Source organism: Sciurus vulgaris, assembly GCF_902686455.1.
Source record: "Sciurus vulgaris genome assembly, chromosome: 15".
Lineage (NCBI taxonomy): Eukaryota > Metazoa > Chordata > Mammalia > Rodentia > Sciuridae > Sciurus > Sciurus vulgaris.
This window is the reverse complement of record NC_136476.1, coordinates 78998003-79019016: the sequence shown is the minus strand read 5'-3', so window position 1 is coordinate 79019016 and position 21014 is coordinate 78998003. Positions and strand designations below refer to the sequence as shown.

The following is a 21014-nucleotide window of genomic DNA, read 5'->3' as shown; positions in this document are numbered from 1 at the left end:
GCTGGGTTCGACCTCAGCAACACACACACACACACACACACACACACACACACACACACACACAATCAAATACTGGAGAGAATGCCAAGAAAATTGTGTTCTCATGGACTGTATTCAGAATGTAATCAGTAATATATAGTAAAGTATTTTGGCAACCTGGATCATGAGCCTGAAAAATGTCTCATCGAGCATTTCCACTTGTTTTTTTTTTTTTTTTTTGAGTTGGAAAATGTATATATATGATTTATTCATAAACACCGTGTATCATAGTTGGAAAAACTTAAAAAATTGAAAGTGTTACCTGCTCCTGGACTAATATTGAAAGAGGTTATTTGAACTCTGGCACCTGCTTCTGTGGTATTAATTGCACAAATATCAACTAGGATTTCTCTCTCAGAGGGAAAGAACGTGAGTTTTAAAACTAAAAAATAAAGACTTGACATAACTAACAAATAAAAACCCATCTACCTAAGTCTGAGTTTTAATTCCAGGTGTGTGATATTGGAGAAGTCATTAAATCTTTCTGTGCCTATGTTCCTGTTCTGGAATAGTCTTGGCCTTTCATTCAAACACACCGTTTCCTCTCTGGAGCCATGTTTTCCATGTTGAGGCCACTACCCATAAGTGTTTCTTTCGATGAGGGTCAAAACTGGCCCCAAAGTCCAGCATCTTGATCAGAGCTTGGAGACCTCCCTAGTCTTGCTAGCATTTCTCGTTCTTGGATTTGATTTTGTAACACTACCCTTTGGTCACATGAGGCTTTCTCCTAGAAGCCAAGTTTTGTCATATATAAAAATTTCCCATCAGACAAAAGTAGCTGTTGGCATTTATTGTGTCCCTCCCTCCTTGGATTGAATCTGCTTGGATACATGTACCAATCTAATCATGCCTCTGCTCTGAGGACTGCTGGTCCCTCTCTCAAGGATGTGTTTCTATCCAGTTGCTTTTATTTCAGACTTATAAAGCCAGAGTCTTCATTTTGTTGTTTCTCCTTGTAAAATTAAGCATCCATCCTACTTCATTGTGTTTTTTTAATATATAAAATACATAAGTCTAGGAAGGAAGATGAGTTGAAAAAGTCTGGAATTCTAGACAGAAGGGCTTTTTATGGGGCAGAACATCTTCTCCAGCAAAGTAGTCTCCATAAAGCCCGTTTTATATCCTTGTTCCTCAAGCCATAGATAAAGGGGTTTAGCATAGGAGTGACCATTGTGTATATCACAGATGCCACCATCCCAGTATCTGCTGAGTAGGAGGATGAGGGCTGGAAATACACCAGGAAGACGGTTCCATAGAAGAGAGTGACCACTGTCAGGTGAGAGCCACAGGTGGAGAAGACTCTGTGCTTCCTCCCAGTAGAGGGGATCCGGAGGGTGGTGTGCATGATGTGGGCATAAGAGACCAGGACACAGGCGAGAGGGACCACACCTGAGAGGGCAGCTTCAGTGAACATGGTGACGTGAAAGGAACGGGTGTCTGAACAGGCAAGCTTGAGGAGCGGCAGAAGGTCACAGAAGAAGTGTGGGATGGAGCGGGAGGCACAGAAGGAGAGCTGAGCCATGTGGAGAGTGAGTGAAAAGGGCAGGAGGCTGGAGCAGAGCCAGGACATGGCCACCAGCAACAGGCATCGCTGGGGACACATGATGGTGGTGTAGTGCAGAGGCAGGCAGATGGCCACGTAGCGGTCGTATGCCATCACGGCCAGCAGGAAGTCATCCAGCAGGGCCAGTGCCATGAAGCAGTACATCTGCAGGAGGCAGCCAGCGTGGGAGATGGCATGCTGCTGTGTGTAGATGTCCACCAGCACCTTGGGGACAATGGTGCAGGTGAAGCAGGTATCGATGAAGGACAGGTTGGCCAGGAAGAAGTACATGGGCGTGTGCAGGTGCTGGTCAGAGCCAATGGCCAGGATAATGAGCAGGTTCCCCAGCAGGGTGACCAGGTACATGCCCAGGAAGAGCCCAAACAGGAGAGGCTGCTGCTCTGGGTGCTCAGAGAAGCCCAGGAGCAGGAAGTCAGAGATGGTGCTTTGGTTTCTAATTTCCTTCTAAGGAAGAGAAAAGAGAGCAGAGTGTTTTTTTTTTTTTAAATAAAAGATAGGTTCTAAAAATAATGGTTCAAAAACTTTAATCTGTTTTTCTCAGTTCTTTGAAGAAGACACTGATTTTCAGTACTAGTTATAATTACAAGTATACAAACATGAAGAGTTGGGGACCGTGGACCATGATAATCAGGCATCGTATTGGAGGTGGTGGCGTCTCGGTTCCTGTGATCTGGCAAGTTCCCCCCATGTGTCTGAATAGGGCTGAGCTGACTGAAGGCTGGAATGGACCTCTCCAAGTTTTAATTCCTTTGTACATTTTACAACAACTGTTCCAATCTCTTATCTTGTTGAGGAGCTTGTTTTGGAGTCATGCATGTTCTGGATTTAGTGGGTGATGAAAGGCACTCCGCTTCTAGGTATGTGAGTGAGTGTGTGTGTACATTTAAAGGAAGTGAAGCCAGACATGGTGGTGCACGCTTGTAATCTCATCAGCTTGGGAAGACGGGGCAGGAGGATCATGAGTTCAAATCCAACCTCAGCGACTTAGTGAGGCTCGAAGCAACTCAGTGAGATCCTGTCTGTAAATAAAACACACACACACACACACACACACACACAAAAAAAAAGGGTACGGATATGGCTCTATGGTTAAGTGCCCTTGGGTTCAATCCTTGGTACGCCAATTGCTCTGCCCTTTTGTCTTCAAGGAACTTTCCATTGAGTTAACATGGACGTTAGAATATGATAACCGAAAAAGCCCTTTGTCATTACCGGGCACATGGTTCCATTTTTGTCATCAACAGAGTCAGCTGCAGCATCAGTTTCAAGATCACGGGCTTTAAGATCTAGAGAGTGCTAGGAATCTTTTCTCTGTCCTCTTCCCGCTCTGTCCTGCTTGGGCAGTCGCTTACCTCCCAGATCCTCCATCTTTTTGTCTGTGCCGTGTGTGCCACTTGGTACAGTCACTGGAGTTATGGTGAGATGCGTGAAAGGCATGTCTCAACGTGGGAGCCATTGTCACTCCCAGGGCAGTAGCAGATGATGCACCTAAGCCTGGGACCCCCAGCACCATGCTTGGTGTAGACAGCAGGCTTTACAACTCTGTTTTTTTCTCACTTTTATAAATGCGTGCCCCCTTTGAGCCTCCCCTTACTGGTAGATAGAAGCAGATACTAATCCTGCCTGACAGATGTGCGGAGGGAGCACAGGTGGGCTGGAATCACTTGAGAAACTTATGAACCAGGATGTACAGTCTAAATGAAGAATTGCAACGTTCCCGATTCTCAGTGGGAGGAACAGATACACCAGGCACTGGTGGCAGTGCTACTGCGCACCTGCTTCGTGTGATGATCACAAGCATAAAGTGCCCTCTCAAACGGGACAGGATTTCCTTACTCTTTACTCTCTGTGACTCTGAGAAGGTCACTTTCTCCTTCTGGCGACCTCCATCTGTTTAAATATTTGCCATTGTTGTTAGTAAATGAAGAGGGCCATTGCTCCTGGTTACTGCCTGATAGGAGAGGGTCTTGTGAGTCGGGTGATGTGAGATGAAGAGTCATCCTCACCATTGCTGTAACTGACTTTGGGTGACCATGACTGCACTCCCACCTGTCCGTGGCAAAGCATTTCTGGAATCTGGAAGCCGTGGGCAAACTTGTCAGATAACTTAATCACTCAATCCCCAATATCATTAACTGTGATGGGGATAAAAAGCATATTTTAAGCAGTTATTTGATGGTTCAAATAAAAAAAAGGACGTGAAGCGGTTGGTAAATTGTACGTGCATGCGGAGGCGTGGGGTGTTGGTGTTGACCTAGGGCTGTGGCTGAGAGTGGTTTGGGGAACGAGGCCCAAGGTGACTCATGGACCATGTTACAACTGATGCTGTGATGGTAGGGTCGATGAAGCAAATGAAAATGATGCGCTCTTTCCTGCTAAAGGGCTGTTCGGTTTACAGAATTCTCGTATCCACAGGTTGTGTTACTGTGCAGGGCCTAGGTTCCGACACCGCTGGAACCTGGGGAAGGTTTTCTGAGACCTGTTCTCCTCAATGATCACAGGTTGGACCATGAAGGTCCTGATGAGCACTAGAGGCAAGTACCCCTCATTGATGAGAAGAGTCAGAAAAAATGATTGGCAGAGAGTGAGAAAGGAAGAGAAGGGGGAAAGGAAAAAAGGGAAAAATTTAAGGGGTGAGTGTGTGCGTGTGTGTGTTCTCCTTAGTAGGCTTCACTGTCTTTCCAGTCTTGTACCTCCGTTCTTACCTGGAGATTCTGGCCGAGCTCTGTCTCTGGGCCTGTCACTGAAGACATTGGGTTCTCTGTCTCTAAGGTCCTCTCCTTTCTGCTGCAGCAGCACATTCTGAGGACTCAGGGATTGAGGTCCGTGCCCTTGGGCACAGGAACCAGGAGGAGCTGCTGACTTCCCACACACCGTGTCTCCTGGGACTGAATCCCAGACCTGCTAGTTAAAGATAGGGAAAGTGTCCATCAGCCAGCTGTCCTCTCTGGACTGTGGCCTCCAGAGTCACAGCAGTGTCAGTGATGCCTCCATTCAGAAGTGCTCCTGCTGCTTCCCCTGGGTGAGACACAAATTGGCTTCATCATCTTCAGCCCTTACACTGAGCAGGGCCTGTCCTTGTCCTGGAGTTCACACTGTCTAAGTGAAGTCCAATCCTTATGGATGAAATACAGTACATTCTAAGTAGACTGTGTTTTTGTCAGTTTTTATGCTGCTGTGACCAAAAGACCTGATGAGAACAATGCAGAAGAGGAAAAAATTATTTGGGGCTCATAGTTTCAGAGGTCTCAGTCTGTACGTGGCCAACTCCATTGCTCTGGCCCCAAGGTGAGGCAGAGCATCATGGCAGAAGGGCATGGCAGAGGAAAGCAACTCAGGACATAGCAACAAAGAAGCAGAGAGAGCACTCCACTCATTAGGGACAAAATGTAAAACCCCAAAGCCATGTCCCAATGACCTACTTCCTTCAGTCATATCCTACCTGCCTAAAGTTACCACCTGGTCAATCCCTATCAGTGAGTTAAGCCATGGATGAGCTCACAACTCTCTAATCATTTCACCTCTGAACATTCTTGCATTATCTCACACATGAGTTTTGGGGGCATTTCATATCTAAACCAAAACAAGTACAAAGTAATACTAAAATAGACGGGTGTTCATAATCATGACCTTCACATGTCATATAGAAGTAACGGTCTTGCTTTATGATCTGATGGAGCTAAATGATTACCAATATGTAGAACCTGCAGAAGGTGCAGGTGCTATTCTGGGAATCTATGGATGTATTTGTTGATCTTTGTTGTAAATTTGTCTTACATACAAAAGAAGGTATAAACATATCTTGCTGTTTAGGGAATGAAAATAAAATGAATATCCATGTTCTTGCTTCTCAGATCAAACAGTCTATCAATACGGCAGAATGATTGATTTCTATCACTTAGAAACCCCCTTTTTTTCCTTTCTCTGTTAACATTCTTCATTCCTGTCCCTCTCCCACTAGAGGAAACCATTATTGTGAAGATTCCTATAGTTTTCTTTATATTTTTACCACAGATACATATCTAACTAAAAATTATATTGCCTGGGAATGCATTTTTTAATTTTTAAAATAAATTTTATATTTAAGGTTTACAGCACAATGAATGGGAGACATTAGATAGTAAAAGGTCACTGTAGTGAAGCAAATTAACATGCCTGTCATCTCATATGGCTGCACATTTTTTGCATGATTTTGTCCTTTCTGTGAAACCTTTTTTGTGTTTATAAAATAATTTTCTTATTTTTGCCAGCACTACGTGTTTGGGGTCAGTCCATCCTGATGCACATTGCTGTGAGGCAGGGTTGCTTATTGATGTCTGGCACAGGCTGTCAGAGTCCCAACACAAACTCTCACTGACAGACATATTGCAGACTTTTGGACTTCTGAAGTTTTCCTTTCTCTCTTTTCCTTTTCTTTCTCCCTCCTGCCCTGCCCTCCTTTCTTCTTTCCTTGAAACTGGAAATTGAACCCAGTGATGCTTTACCCCTGAGGTACGTCCCAAGCACTTTTTATTTTTTATTTTGAGATAAGGTCTCACTACATTGACCAGGCTGGACTCCAACTTGCAATCCTTCTGCCTCGGACTCTCGAGTTGCTGGAATTACAGGCGTGCACCACTGTGCCCCAGAAGGGCTTCTGAATTTGAAATAGTATGCGTGTGCATCATCATCTGTAATTCTTCCATTAGACTGAACAGAACTCTCCGTTCACCAGACACACAGGACGTCTACCACAGAATAAATTAAGTAGGCCTAATAAAGGCTACAAGTATCACATCAATTCGGAGCAGGTTTTGTTGCTAAATGAGTTTGCTGCAGGCTTTTAAAAAAAGCTGTGTGTTGCCAGAGTGTTTTTCGATGTCAGAACTGTAGGTATTATGGTGGTGTGTGATGATATCTCATTGTGTGTATTCAAAACTATTTCTTAAGATCAGTGAATCATAAGACACACACAGAAAAATGTATAAAACATAAGTGCATTTTCCAGTGAATTTTTACAAAGCAACACCTGTGCTCATTTCTTGATCAAGATGTGGAGCCTTGCCTCCTCCCTGAATTCGGGCTTAGTGTTCCTCTCTGCCAATCACTACTCTCCTTTTTAAGTAAAACACTGTCTTTTCTTTAATTTTCATGTTTTTGAATTTTATGAATGGAATGATGTACGACAGTCTGTTTTTGGTCTTCTTTTGTTCAACATTTTACGTTTGTGAGATTCATCCAGATATTTCTATATAGCCATAGTTGGTTCATTTCCATTATTGTGAGATGCATCATTGTGGGATGATATTATGTATTTTTCATCAAATCTCCTGTTGAAGGAATAGCCCAGGATTTTGCCATCAAGAATAATGCTGCAGCTGGGCATAATGGTGCATACCATCATCCCAGTGACTTCAGAGGCTGAGGCAGGAGAATCTCAAGTTCCAGGCCAGTCTTAGCAACTTAGTGAGACCTTGTCTTTAAAATTAGACTAACTAACTAACTAACTAACTAACTAACTAACTAACTAACTAAGTAACTAAATAGGAGTGGGGATATAGCTCAAAGGTAAAGCACTGCTGGGTTCAATTCCTAGTACCTTAAAACAAAACAAGACAAGACAAAACAAAACTAAAAAATGCTGTAATAATGGCTCAAACACACACACACACACACACACACATACACCTGTTGAATAATTTAATTTAGTTGAACTGCATTGATTCAAACCATTCAGATAGAGGCTTTCATAATAGGGGCCCTCAACTTATGGCTATAGTACATTCATTTATGAGGATCATTTATAAGTGTCAAATTTTTCCTATGTAAGAGTCCAGTAAATTTTTGGTTAGGTTCACTTTTTTTCCCCCTGAGATGGGAGTCTCCTTATGTTGCCCAGGCTGGTCTCAAACTCACGGGTTCAAGTGATCCTCTTACCTCAGCCTCACAAGTAGCTGAGACTACAGGCATGTGTCACCATGCTCAGCTTGATTCAGTTTTTTTAAATAGCAAATTTCACATTTTTATTTTAATTTTTTCCAGCAAGTAAAAATCATATATATTCAAGGTGCAATGTGGTGATGTGACATACTTGTACATTGCGGAGGGATCATTTCCAATCAGATTAACCACAGATCCATCATTATACCAGTCACCCTTTGTGTGTGTGGTGAGGACAGTTAGGATAGTTCAAGTAACTAGTCCACTTTATTAACTGCAGTCACTATGTGGTACATTAAATCCTCAGGCCATGTTCACTTTAGGTACTGAAACTTGTACCCTTTTACTGTCATCTCCCCACTTCTCTCATCTCCAGTCTCTGGATGCCAGCATTCTACTCCCTACCTCTGTGGGTTCAACCTATGTGTGACATCATATAATAATTGTCTTTCTGTCTAGCTTATGTCACTTAACAGAATGTCCTTCAGGTTCATTCTGTTGTCACAATGAGCAGGGTTTCCTCCTTTTTAAGGTGGATTAATTTTCCAGTGTGCTGCACATTTTCTTTGTTCGTTCATGTGTTGATGGGCACCTCAGTGGGTTCAATACTTTGCAGATAATGCTGCAATGAACTGAGGAGTGCAGGTATCTTTTCAGGATACTGATTTCATTTCCTTTGGATATCTCCTCAGAAGCTGGATCACGTGGCAGCTCTATTTTTAATTTTTTGAGCAATCTCCATGTTGTTTTCCATAATGGCTGTTCTAATTTACATTCCCACCAACAGTAAATAAGGATTCCCTTTTCTCCACATCCTTGTCAACGTTTTTCTTTTGTCTTTTTGATAATAGACATTCTAACAGGAGTTGATATCTCATTATTTTTAATTTGCATTTCCCTGATGATTAGTGATATTGAGCATTTTTTCACACACCTGTTGGATATTTGTATGTCTTCTTTTGAGAAATATCTATTCAGGTCTTTTGCTCATTTTAAAAATTGTTTTCTTGCTATTGAGTGGTTGTGTTGTTTGTTCCTATCTCTTTGTTAAACTTCTAGTTTTGTTTAAGCGTTATTTTCTTGATGTTATTTAGTTGCCATCTGTGTTCTTTTGTAGCTCACCAAGTTTCTTTGCAATAATTATTCTGAATTCATTGTGAGATCTCCATTTCTTTAGGGTCTGTTACTGATGTTTTATTTTCTTCCCCTAGGGATGTCATTTCTCTGGTTATTTGTGCCCCGGGGCCTGGGTTGGTGTCTGTGAATTTGTCAGTCTTTACAGACCCACATTGGCAGGAAAAGCCCTTATAAGTCAGCCTGTGCACAGATTCTCAGCTGGCCAGACGGTAGGATCTAATGTGGGCTTGCTGCTGGAGTCCTCAGGCCTCGTGGCTGGTCAGTGGTGAACGGACCTGGTGCTGAGTCTGCGCAGTGAGATTTGCACTAGGGTTTGTGGAGGAAGGCCTAGTACCAGGGTCCATTTCAGTTGGCCTGTTTACTGGGTCCAAGTGAGGGTGAGAGCCTGGAGCCTGAATCCAAGGGACCAACCTAAAGCAGGATTCATGGGGGCTGTTCACACACTGAGGCTGGCCTTGAGCCTGAGTCTGCTGGGGCTGGTGTGGTGTTGGCACGGGCTGTTATAGGGGCTGGCCTGATGCTGGATTCTCCTGGGGCCGGTCTGGAGCCTGGATCTGGTCTGAAGCCTGATGTTACAAGGGCTATCCTGGTGTTGCATTGGGCTTGCTGACTAGGGCTGCAGGAACCTGCCTATTGCTGGGATGAGCCTTGAGCTTGACGCCATAGGGGGTGGCTGGAGCCTGGGGTAGATCTGGAGCCTGGGATGGGTCTGGGGTTGGGCTACTGTTAGTGCTGGCCTGGAGCTAACCTGGAGCCTGGGGCCACTGGGGCTGACCTGTCACTGGTGTTCACTGGGGCAAGTCCAGTGCTAGGACGGTGGTGAAGTCCAGTGATCAGCTAACTTTCTTTCCCCCATGTGGAGGTCAATGCCTGCTTGGTCTTGGGGAAAGAGTGGCACAGATAATGTGACACTGTCCTTCCTACCACCTTTAATGAGTCTTTTCTTATTTCTGTGCTCCAGCCCTGTGGTGTCATCTCTCACTTTGATTCCTTAGCTCTTCCTATCTGTGTTTTTGTACGCAGATAGTTGCTCAAATTGATATTTCTAGGAGGAAAAAAGCACTGAGAAGTCCTAGTCTGCCATCTTGCTGAAGTTGCTCCCTGTCTTGTTTTTGTTAAGAGAGCTTATCCTGACTGAATGTTCAGTTTTATCAATTCTTGTTCTTCCATCTGTTGGATCATCTGTCTTTTTGTTGTTTAATATTGTAAATTATTTTGATTGATATGTAAAGCCTTTAGTTTTTTTTTTTTTTTTTTTGATACTGGGGATTGAACCAGAGTAATTCTATCTCTGAGCTATATCTCCAGCCATTTTTATCTATTTTTTTTTTTTAAATTTTTGAGAAAGGGTCTTGCTAAGTTGTCCACGCTGGCCTTGAATTTGTGATCCTCATGCCTCAGCCTCCAAGTAGCTGAAATTAAAGATATATACCACTGTGCCCAGAAGCATTTTGATTATTTTAAATTAAAAATTGCATTATTTAAAAAATGTTTAGCTTTCTGACTGTTCTTATGCCTTCAACATTTTGCAATGATTTGCTGATCTCAATGAGGAAAAACATGCTTGATCCTGACAGACAATTTAGCACACATGGAAGCATTATAGATTCTGTTGTTGTGCTTTGTTGTTATTTATTTGTTTTACATAACTTCATTTGAACTTTAATCTGATAGAATGACCCTTCAATTTGGCTTTATCACATATTGTAGGAGGACTTTTGTTGCTTTCCCAAGGTAAAAAGATAAATTCACTACCTGGGGTTCAGGACAGCTAGTTTTGTTAGGGACTCTCTTATAGGATAACCTACATTGATATCTCAAGCACCGGGCCATTTTGAAATCTGCTAAAGAAAATTATTATTTCGATGCTTGTTAAAATGAGAGATTGTGCTCAATTGTGAATATAGCAATGATGACTGGAGATTTATAGTCAACAAGAAGGGTCAGGAATCTGGATGGTAAATTACCAAGAGAAAACATCAAGGCCAGGAAGATATTTGCTAAACTGACTTAATAGGATTCTTGCAAAAGGCAGGTCAAGGAATTATACATCAGAAGTGGAGACGAGGAATTGATCAGGTATTAAGTGTGAGAGGATTCTTGCTAACCTGGGCTGTGCAAAATTCTTTCTAAAGTTGGACTATTCAGGCTAAAGACAGGATGGGCCAAGATCAAGGCCTGCTACTGAAGATGGCTCAGAGGAGTCTGACTAAAGTTTGGTGATGGGAGAGTTTTACACAATGCTCTTAGATATTGTTCCTGAAAAATAAACTTATTTAAAAAAATTCTTCTAATTAGTTATAAATGACAGCAGAATGCATTTTGACACTTTGTACACAAATGGAGTACAACTTCTTATTCCTCCGACTGTATACCATGCAGAGTCACACATGTAGGTCATGCAATCATACATGTACATAGGGTAATGATGTCATTGCACCATCCTTCCCACCCCCACATTCCTCCCCTCTCCTCACTCCCCTCTGCCCAATCCAGCGTTCCTCCACTCTTCCCTAGGCTCCCAACCCTTTATGGATCGACATCTGCTTATCAGAGAAAACGTTTGCTTTGGTTTGTTGGGATTGGCTTATTTCTCTTAGCATGATATTCTGCAACTCCATCCATTTACCTGCAAATGCTATAATTTTATTCTTTTTTAAGGCTAATATTCCTTCGTGTATATATACCACATTATCTTTAACTTTTGAAAGTTAAATCAACCTTGCTGGGGAAATTACTAGGGAAAACCAAGAGGGTCATAACAAATTATCTTTTGTTATACATTGCTGGGTTTCTTTTACATATTTTGTTTGGAATTTATGAGTCTATGTTCATTACTGAGATTTGCTTGTAGTGTCTTTTTGTGTAATGACATTGTTGGCTTTTGGTATGAATGTTTTGTTCTTAATAAGGGAGGTTTGTGAATGATCTGTATTTTTTATTATATAAAAGAGTTTAAACATTTTTTGTTGGTGAACTATAATTATACATAATGGCAGGATTCATTGTTACATATTCACCATGTACACAACATAATTTGGTCAATTTCTTTACCAAGTACTTCCTCTTTCCCTTCTCCCCTCCCTCTCCTTAGTTCCCTTCTTGTATTTTGCTGGTATTCTGGTTTTGTGATCTCCTCTTTATCCCCCTGCCTGCCCCTTTTAATTTCTCTTCAGTATCTGGAAGTTTTCATGAGATAGGAATTAAGTCTTTCTTTAAAAACAGTTTTTTGAAAAAAAAAATTGAGCTCACTGTTGTGGACATCTGGGCTTGAAATTTTCTCTGAGGAAAGAGTTTGGCATACTGATTTAATTTTCTTATTATAGGTCTTTTCAAGGTTTTAATTTCTTGTATCAGTTTTGGTGGAATATTTTTAAGGTGGTCACCTATTTAACCTAAAATTTCAAGTTTGTTGTTAGAAATTTTTTTGTAATATCCTCATATTTTGTTTAAAAATTTTTTTATTTGCAGATACCATTATTTTATTTATTTATTTTTATGTGGTGCTGAGGATTGAACCCAGTGCCTCACATGTGCTAGGCAAGTGCTCTACCACTGAGCCACAACCCCAGCCCCCTCATATTTTATTTTAATATCTGAAGAGATGTCACTCTTTTAAAAAACATTTAAATGTCTTGATATTCATGAATTCTGTATTATGAACACTCTAAAGAATTTCTGCTGGTCATGTATGGTGAGATGTTATTCTAATTACTGTTATTGGTTATTGCTTGTTCTTTTTTCTTGAGTGGTTTCACCAGAGAGATACAATTTTTTTTGCAATATACATTTTTGTTTTGCTAATGGGTTTTTCCCAAATGTCTTCTTGGGATGCTCAATATTGAAATAGGCAAATAGTGACCCCAGATGAAGAAACCAGGTGACTAACCCTTAAAAGGAAAGGCAAGGCAAAACAGTTCACCAGGACTGTAGTAGATGTCTACGACTATTTTGCAACCAAGAAGGTGTTTGAGCTCTTATTTCCTGGTGTGTCAATAATCATCTATTTACTGGGCCAGGGTCAGTGTGGAATGGGGTTTCCTTCTGCTCTCAGGGTGTTCAGACCATGGAGTCAGGGTGAGTTTTCCAATGGTGCAGTAAATGCTATAGTCAGGGAACAAGCACGTAAGAAGGTAAGGATGGAGAGGGGCATTCTTGGTACAGAAGGCTGGCTACAGATCCTTTAGGAATGCAGATCTGCCTTATTGGGGGCACAGTGGGACAGTGCAGGAGATCCTGGCCCTTCTCCCCGGGCCCTTCTAGTTCTGTCTGTGGCTTCTCTTCACCTACTTTTCAAAGTTGGTTTTCCAGGCAAAAGAAAATATTTAATGTACATGCAAGCTAGGAAGCCAAACAAAATGATTCCTATGATCACGCCACCCAGTTTTAAAAAAAACGTGACATTCCTCATACTATGAGCTCCCACCAGACAGCTAGTGAGGAGAATCCCCTACTCCCTCATTTTCCTTTCATTTTATCTGGGCCTCATTGCCACAAATGACAGTGGAGGCAGATAAACCACCCTCAGATTCCTGGGCACCCAGAAATCTTCACAGGCTGGCGTTTATGATGAAGATGCTGGTATTTTGACAAAAAAAAAAAAACCAACCTCCCTGTGACCAGTACCCGGTGGGGTGGTGGTGGCCTCACCCCTTTGGCCTCCCAGGCAGGGGCGGGATGCCAGAGGGATAGAAATTTTATTAAACTTTTTGATGAGTAATCTTTTTGGTTTGTGAACTTCTTTCTATGTCTTTCCTGCCCCCCTCATCTATGTTACTTCCTTTTTTTAAACCTTCCTTCCGTTGATGTTGCCATTTTGTGCCTAAGTTCTTTTTTTTATTTTTTAATTTTTTAATTTTTTAATTTTTTAATTTTTTAATTTTTTTTTATTTTTATTTTTTTTCTATTTTTTTTATTGTAAACAAATGGGATACATGTTGTTTCTCTGTTTGTACATGGCGTAAAGGCATACCATTTGTGTAATCATAAATTTACATAGAGTAATGTTGTTTGGTTCATTCTGTTATTTTTTCCCTTCCCCCCACCCCTCCCACCCCTCTTTACCCTCTATACAGTACTTCCTTCCTCCATACTTGCCCCCCTCCCTAACCCTAACTCTAACCCTAACACTAACCCTTCCCTCCCCCCCATTATGTGTCATCCTCCACTTATTAGCGATATCATTCGTCCTTTGGCTTTTTGAGATTGGCTTATCTCACTTAGCATGATATTCTCCAATTTCATCCATTTGCCTGCAAATGCCATAATTTTATCATTCTTTATGGCTGAGTAATATTCCATTGTATATATATACCACAGTTTCTTTATCCACTCATCAATTGAAGGGCATCTAGGTTGGTTCCACAGTCTGGCTATTGTGAATTGAGCAGCTATGAACATTGATGTGGCTGTATCTCTGTAGTCTGCTGATTTTAAGTCCTTTGGGTATAGGCCAAGGAGTGGGATAGCTGGGTCAAATGGAGGGTCCATTCCAAGTTTTCTAAGGAATCTCCACACTGCTTTCCAGAGTGGCTGCACTAATTTGCAGCCCCACCAGCAATGTATGAGTGTACCTTTCTCCCCACATCCTCGCCAACACCTGTTGTTGCTTGTATTCTTGATAATCGCCATTCTAATGGGTGCTTACCTCAGTACTTTGTAGCTTTCTCCCTTCCTTTACATTTGAATACATGGCTGTAAATTCTCTCTAAACAAGTCTTATTTGCATCCCCTATGTTCTGATACGCAGCATATTGGTTGTCATTCACATAAAATATATTTTTAATATACATAATTATTTTTCTTTGACTCTTGAATTGTCCTAAGTGTGTTCCTTAATTCCTAAGTTTCTGGGGGAGTTTAAAAAGTGCAGGAGACAAAAGGTTCTGAGAAATTCAAGATGGGGCCATTGAAGGCTGTGGGACATGGTGGTGACTCCTACACTGGATCCTTTGTCTACAACTGAAGACCAGAGTGTGAGGGAGGATGCACTGGTATACTCCTGGGGAGGAGAAACTTTTCTCTGGCGAACTATTATTTTATTTCTTTCATGTTTTCATCATTATGTTTTAGTTATATATAACATTGGGTTCATTTTGACATCATCATACATATGTGGAATATAATTTGCTCTGTTTCAGTCCCCATTGCTTCCTCTTCCCTTCCCTCTCCCTCTCTTCTCCTCTTCCCTCCTTCCTCTACTCTACTGGTTTTTCTTATTTATTAATTTTTTTAAGTTGGTGCTTTATAGATATTCATAAAAGTGAAATTTTTATGATATATTCATGTATGATTTAGTCAGTTTTATCCCACAGCCCCTCTTTTTCCTGTTCCTTCTCTCTCCCACTCGGGTTAGAATGGCAATCATCATGAGTAATGTAACAAATAATAACAAATGCCAGCAAGGATGTGGGGAGAAAGGTACATTCACATGTTGTTGGTGAGACCGCAAATTAGTAAACTACTTTGGAAAGTAGTGTGGAGATTCCTCAAAAGACTACAAATGGAACCACCATCTGGACCAGACATCCCACTCCTTGATATTTATTCATAAATGAACATACTACAGTGATACATGTACATCAAAGTTTATAGCAGCTTAATTCACAATAGAAAGTTATGGAGCCAGCCCAGGTGCCCATCAATAGATGAAGAGTAAACAAATTGTGGCATATGTACACAGAGAAGTTTTACTCAGCTATAAAGAAGAGTGAAATTTTGGCATTTGCTGGTAAATGTTTGGAACTGGAGAATGTCATGCTAAGTGAAATAAAGCAGACCCGGAAAGTCAAGTCTGAATGTTTTCTCTTGTATGTGGAAGTAGAGCAAAGTAAGGGAAAAAAAGTGGGAGCAGGGTTGGATTCTCTCTGATATGTGGATGCTGACACAATACGTGGGGGAGGAAAGAGCAGAAGTTCACAGGATTAGACAGAGGAATGAAGGAAAGGGGGCCGGAAGGGGATGGGAAGGACAGTAGAATGAGTCGGACTTAACTTCTCGTGTTCACATGTGAATACATGACAGTGAAGCTCCACACCATGTACAACCACACATATCCACATGTGTGCTATGTCACATGTATGACTCCACAGTCATACATACCTAAAAAGAACAAATCAAAAAAGAAAAAAAGTAGAGGGGAGATTAGTGGAGGTGTAATAGAGGAGTCGAATTAGGAAGGTGTTTTGAATTAAGAAGGGGATTGAGAGGGAAGGAGGAGGGGCTGGAAAAGGGAGGAACTGCAGAATAAGACAGACGGAATCATGCCGTGTACATCTATGAACATACCACCGTGAATTCCACCTTTAAGTATATCTATAAAGCACCAATGAAGAAAAACAACAAACAAATAGAAGTAAGACCTGCAGAGGAGAGGAAAGGAATTAAGGGAAGGCAGGAGGGGAGGGAACGAGAAAGTACCGGGGACTGAAATGGAGCAACTCATATTCTACGAACATATGATTATGTCAAAAAGAACCTATTATTGAGGTTCTAGATAGAATGCATTTAAGAAAAGATAAGAGAACTTCATTTTTCCTTCTGGTAAAGCTGATTAGCAGACACAGATGACCTACCATCTTCCTCTCGCCTCAACACTTAAAAATCCTCCCGACCTTTGCTTCCGGGGACTCGATTTGAGACTGAATTGTGGCCTCTCCCTCTAGGACAGTGACCTTGAAGAAAGTCTTCCTTACTGTTTCAATTTGTCTGGTATAATTTTGTGCCTTGCCATCCTGTGGGGATTGTTGCGATTCTCTTTTGCCAAGCTGTAGCTCTGTCCCTAAACAGTTGGTCCTATTCCCAGTGTTGACAAATCAGGCATTTCTCATTGGTTAGACCTCTTTGTGATACCAAGTATCCATCCTGCCTTGAACCTGAGTTCTGCAAAAATTGTAAAAGAGCTGTTGAATTAGGAAGGTGTTTTGAAGAGCCTGGGCTTCTACCCTGTGGAAGTGCCCTTTCCTGATGAGGTACAGCATTTCCTCAAGCCAAACAGCCTCCACAAAGCCCCCTTCATATCCTTATTCCTCAGGCTGTAGATAAACGGATTCAGCATAGGGGTGACCATCGTATATACAACAGACGCCACCATCCCAGTATCTGGTGAGTAGGAGGATGAGGGCTGGAAATAACACCAGGAAGACGGTTCCATAGAAGAGAGTGACCACCGTCAGGTGAGAGCCACAGGTGGAGAAGACTCTGTGCTTCCCCCCAGCAGAGGGGATCCGGAGGGTGGTGTGCATGATGTGGGCATAAGAGACCAGGACACAGGCGAGAGGGACCACACCTGAGAGGGCAGCTTCAGTGAACATGGTGATGTGAAAGGAACGGGTGTCTGAACAGGCAAGCTTGGGGAGCGGCAGAAGGTCACAGAAGAAGTGTGGGATGGAGCGGGAGGCACAGAAGGAGAGCTGAGCCATGTGGAGAGTGAGTGAAAAGGCCAGGAGGCTGGAGCAGAGCCAGGACATGGCCACCAGCAACAGGCATCGCTGGGGACACATGATGGTGGTGTAGTGCAGAGGCAGGTAGATGGCCACGTAGTGGTCATATGCTATCATGGCCAGCAGGAAATCATCCAGCAGGACCAGTGCCATGAAGCAGTACATCTGCAGGAGGCAGCCAGTGTGGGAGATGGCGTGCTGCTGTGTGTATCCACCAGCACCTTGGGGACAATGGTGCAGGTGAAGCAGGTATCGATGAAGGACAGGTTGGCCAGGAAGAAGTACATGGGCGTGTGCAGGTGCTGGTCAGAGCCCATGGCCAGGATGATGAGCAGGTTCCCCAGCAGGGTGACCAGGTACATGCCCAGGAAGAGCTCAAACAGGAGAGGCTGCTGCTCTGGGTGCTCAGAGAAGTCCAGGAGCAGGAAGTCAGAGATGGTGCTTTGGTTTTTTTATTTGCATTCAAAGTAGAACAATTTATAGAAAACATTGGTTACATGTGTATAGACTTCAAAAATTTGTAGTATTTGAAGTCTTTCATCTGTTTTCTGTGATTTTCTTAAAGATCACAGAGAAGCGTTGGTGTCTCTTGGTGCCGGGCATGTAAACATGTGAAGAGGGGAGAATTCTGTAAGGTGATAGTGGGAGATGTTGTCGGGAGTGAATCTTGTCTTCAGTTATCTAGTGAGTTGTCCTGATGGTTTCCTCAGTGAGGGTGAACTGGAGTTTTAATGGGAAGAATCTTTCTAAATCAGTTTCCCCTCTCCTCTTCCTCTTTTATTAGGAAAGCTATCAGTTTTGAAGGAGTGTGAAAGTTGAATCTGATATGTACAGAAGTATGTATTTACTAGAAAATTGTCAAGGAGGTGTGTGTGTGTGTGTGGGGTGAGTATGGTTTGGGACAGAAGAGGTAATGATTTACATGGATGGATCATCACTGGGTCTCAGATATTCTTGATATAATGGGATTATGTACTTATATTTATCTAACAAATGAGCTCATGGGGACAAAACAACTTTATAGTACATAGCACACAGGGCCTGGGCAGCATTATTACACACTTATGAAGTGTTGGCATTGCCAGGAACTTGTATGCGGCTGATCTGTCTTCACTTTAGGCTGGACTCCCAGGGAGATCATGAATATTAAATTAAGGTCTTCTTCATGATGATTAGAAAAGTCAGCTTGTATTTCACTGAAAATGAGGAAGGGAAAGAAAAGAAGGAAGGAACAGGGAAGAAGTTGTGTGTGTGTGTGTGTGTGTGTGCGCATGTGTATATATGAGAGATCAAGGAAGAGGATAAGAGAAGAGAGACTTCTTCCAACTTTGCTTGCTTTTACCTGGAAATTATCCGTTCTTATCTGGAAGTTGTGGTGATCCTCAGAACCTGTCACCACCTCTGGCTGTTGGGTCTGCCTTCCTGTTTCACCTGCCTCCCTACTTCTGACTTCTCCTAGTAGAAGTTAGACTCGGCGGGTGCTGAAGCAGCCTGTCCTCAGGAACAGGAGCGGGGAAGAGCTTTGGGCTTTTCATAGGCAGTGTCTCCTGAGATTCAATCCCAGACCTACTTAGAGGAAAGATGGGCAAAGGACCAGCCTCCCAGCTGTCACCTCTGGGCCTGTAGTTCTGAATCCTAGGGATCAGGGGCATATTTTGGTCTCAGACTAGTAGGGTCCGGGAATCCTGAGACAATTACTTCTGGTGCTCCTTCCCTAAGACAAGGCAGTGGGAGGGCTCCACCCTAACCTGCCATGGACTCCTCATAGTATAATCAGATTCCAGTCCTCCTGAAGAAAACTTGTCATCTCCCAGCAAATACATAATGATAAGTAGGTAGAACAGACCTGGTATGGGATGGGCAGCATAATCGTTGTGTCCAGATGCCTACAATTCTATCATGTAGAAAAAGTAAACAGACGTGGTCCCTGTGACTCCAGAGGAGAGACATATGCTCATATATAAAATATGCAGAGGTAATAAGCACTTCTCCATGCAAGATTATGAAAAATTAAAACAGTGAAATGCATAACAAAATGTATAAGATAAGCAGCAATACTTTTCTTGTGGTTTTACCTTCTATTATATATACATAAATCATTCATTATTTATGTCTGCCTATTTCAATGAATGGAATCATTCATCATCCAGTCAATATGATGGTTTTCTTTTCTTTTTTCTATTTTTTTTGGATGGTACTGGGAATTGAACCCAGGGCCATGTGCATACTAGGCAAGCACTGAGCTACATCCCCTTTTTGTTTTTATTTTGAGACAGGGACTTGCTCAGTTACCCAGTTCAGCTTCAAACTTTCGATCTTTCTGCCTCAACGTCCTGCGTCACTAGGATTACAGTACAACACAGTGCCCAGGTCGATATGGTGTTTTTGATATTGATATTGATACCTGTAACTCAGGTCACTTTTTTCGGCCACTGTGCAGTAAAGGTTTGTATTACCCTTCCTTCTACTATTTGAACTTTTTGCTTTGGAATGCAGAATGTTTCCAACTTTAGAAAAGAATATTGTGCATATATCATCTGTTGTGTTGTGCCCACAGTAAGTTCTAGGGTTGTGCATTATAATAAAACACAATAATTTCTTGGCAAGTGAATGTTCATGCCAAACAAGATAAAAGGTCACATACCAATCTGGTCACATTTTGCTACAAAATAAGTCTGCTGAAACTCTTTCATTTATTTTTGGATTCCAGGACTGCCACAAATGGATTGTGGGCTTCCATTATTTTGTGAGATTATACCAGAGTGTATCTATTTGAATTTTTGTCTATTGATGAACATTTGGGTTAATTGTCATGTTTTTGCCATTATTTAAACAGTTTATTGTCTGAATCATGATAATAAGTTGAGAACTACTTATCTCATAAAAATGCAACCATAATAAAACATAAGAAGCAAATAAAAAATGCATATATGGCATTTGAATAAGTGTGACTTGGCCTTCTATTGTTTTTTTCTTCTCAAAAATATCTTCTGCATGCAAATTGGAGAAACATTTTGAGACTACCATCTTCTAAAGAGAACACTAATGATAATAATAATGATAATAATAATAATAATAATAATACATCAGTCCTTTGTTCTGTTATTGATATTTTAATGATTGCCCAAGATTTACTACTGCAATAGAAATGGCCAGGAAACTGAGATTTTGTTCCCTTTTACTCTTAACTCAAATTAAGTTAGGTTATTTTTATAAGTGAGAAAGTAAACCCATAATAAAGCCAGAATATAATGTTTTTTCATTTCAAACTTATGCCCTAACATTTCGTACAGTTTTCTGATGCACCTGCTCAGAATTCTCCATGTTTGAGTTAAAATGTAGAGAAATTTTCACTGGGTCATTGCTCAGTGCATTAGTTCAGGTCTTCTAAGAAGCAGATGTCAAGATGTGATTAGATGTATTAGTCTCCAGAGAAAAGAACAAATAGGATATCTGTAGATGTATAGGAAGAGGGTTATTGGGAGGGATTGTCTGACATGATTATGGAGGCTGAGAAGTCCCATGCTCTGCAAGCTGGAGGCCTAGGAGAGTCAGCAGGACAGCCCAAGCTCACAGAGCCCAGAAGCCAGGAAGCCAGTGTTGTCAGTCCCAGTTCAAGTTTGAAGGACTGAGAACCAATAGAGCCAAAGTCCAAGGGCAGAAAAAGGTGGATGTCATAGCTCAAGAAGAGTGAATTCACCTTTCCTCTTCTGTTTTGTTCAGTTTGGACCCTGAGTAGATTGGATGGTATCCACATGTCAGTGAGGGTGATCTTTTACACTCAGTCTACAAACTCAAATGAAAACCACTTCTGGAAAGAGCCTCAGAGACACATTCAGAAATAATGTTTTACCAGCTGTCTGGGCATCTGTTAACTCAGTCAAACTGATATGTTAAAAATCAACTGCCACAAA

General features: G+C 41.8%; 1 protein-coding gene and 1 pseudogene across 2 annotated transcripts; both read right to left on the bottom strand.

Moving 5' to 3' along the window:
• Positions 1–1105: 1105 nt before the first annotated feature.
• Positions 1106–2022, bottom strand: LOC306645584 (olfactory receptor 7C1-like; the record flags this gene model as incomplete). Its single annotated transcript, XM_079113487.1, has 1 exon — positions 1106–2022. Exon 1 carries the CDS (start codon positions 1946–1948, stop codon positions 1106–1108), a length of 843 nt encoding a protein of 280 aa, XP_078969613.1. The 5' UTR covers positions 1949–2022.
• A 14576-nt stretch (positions 2023–16598) lies between these two features.
• Positions 16599–17543, bottom strand: LOC306645583 (olfactory receptor 1G1-like; annotated as a pseudogene). Its single transcript has one exon. The product of its transcript is annotated as an olfactory receptor 1G1-like (transcript).
• Between the last annotated feature and the right edge of the window lie 3471 nt (positions 17544–21014).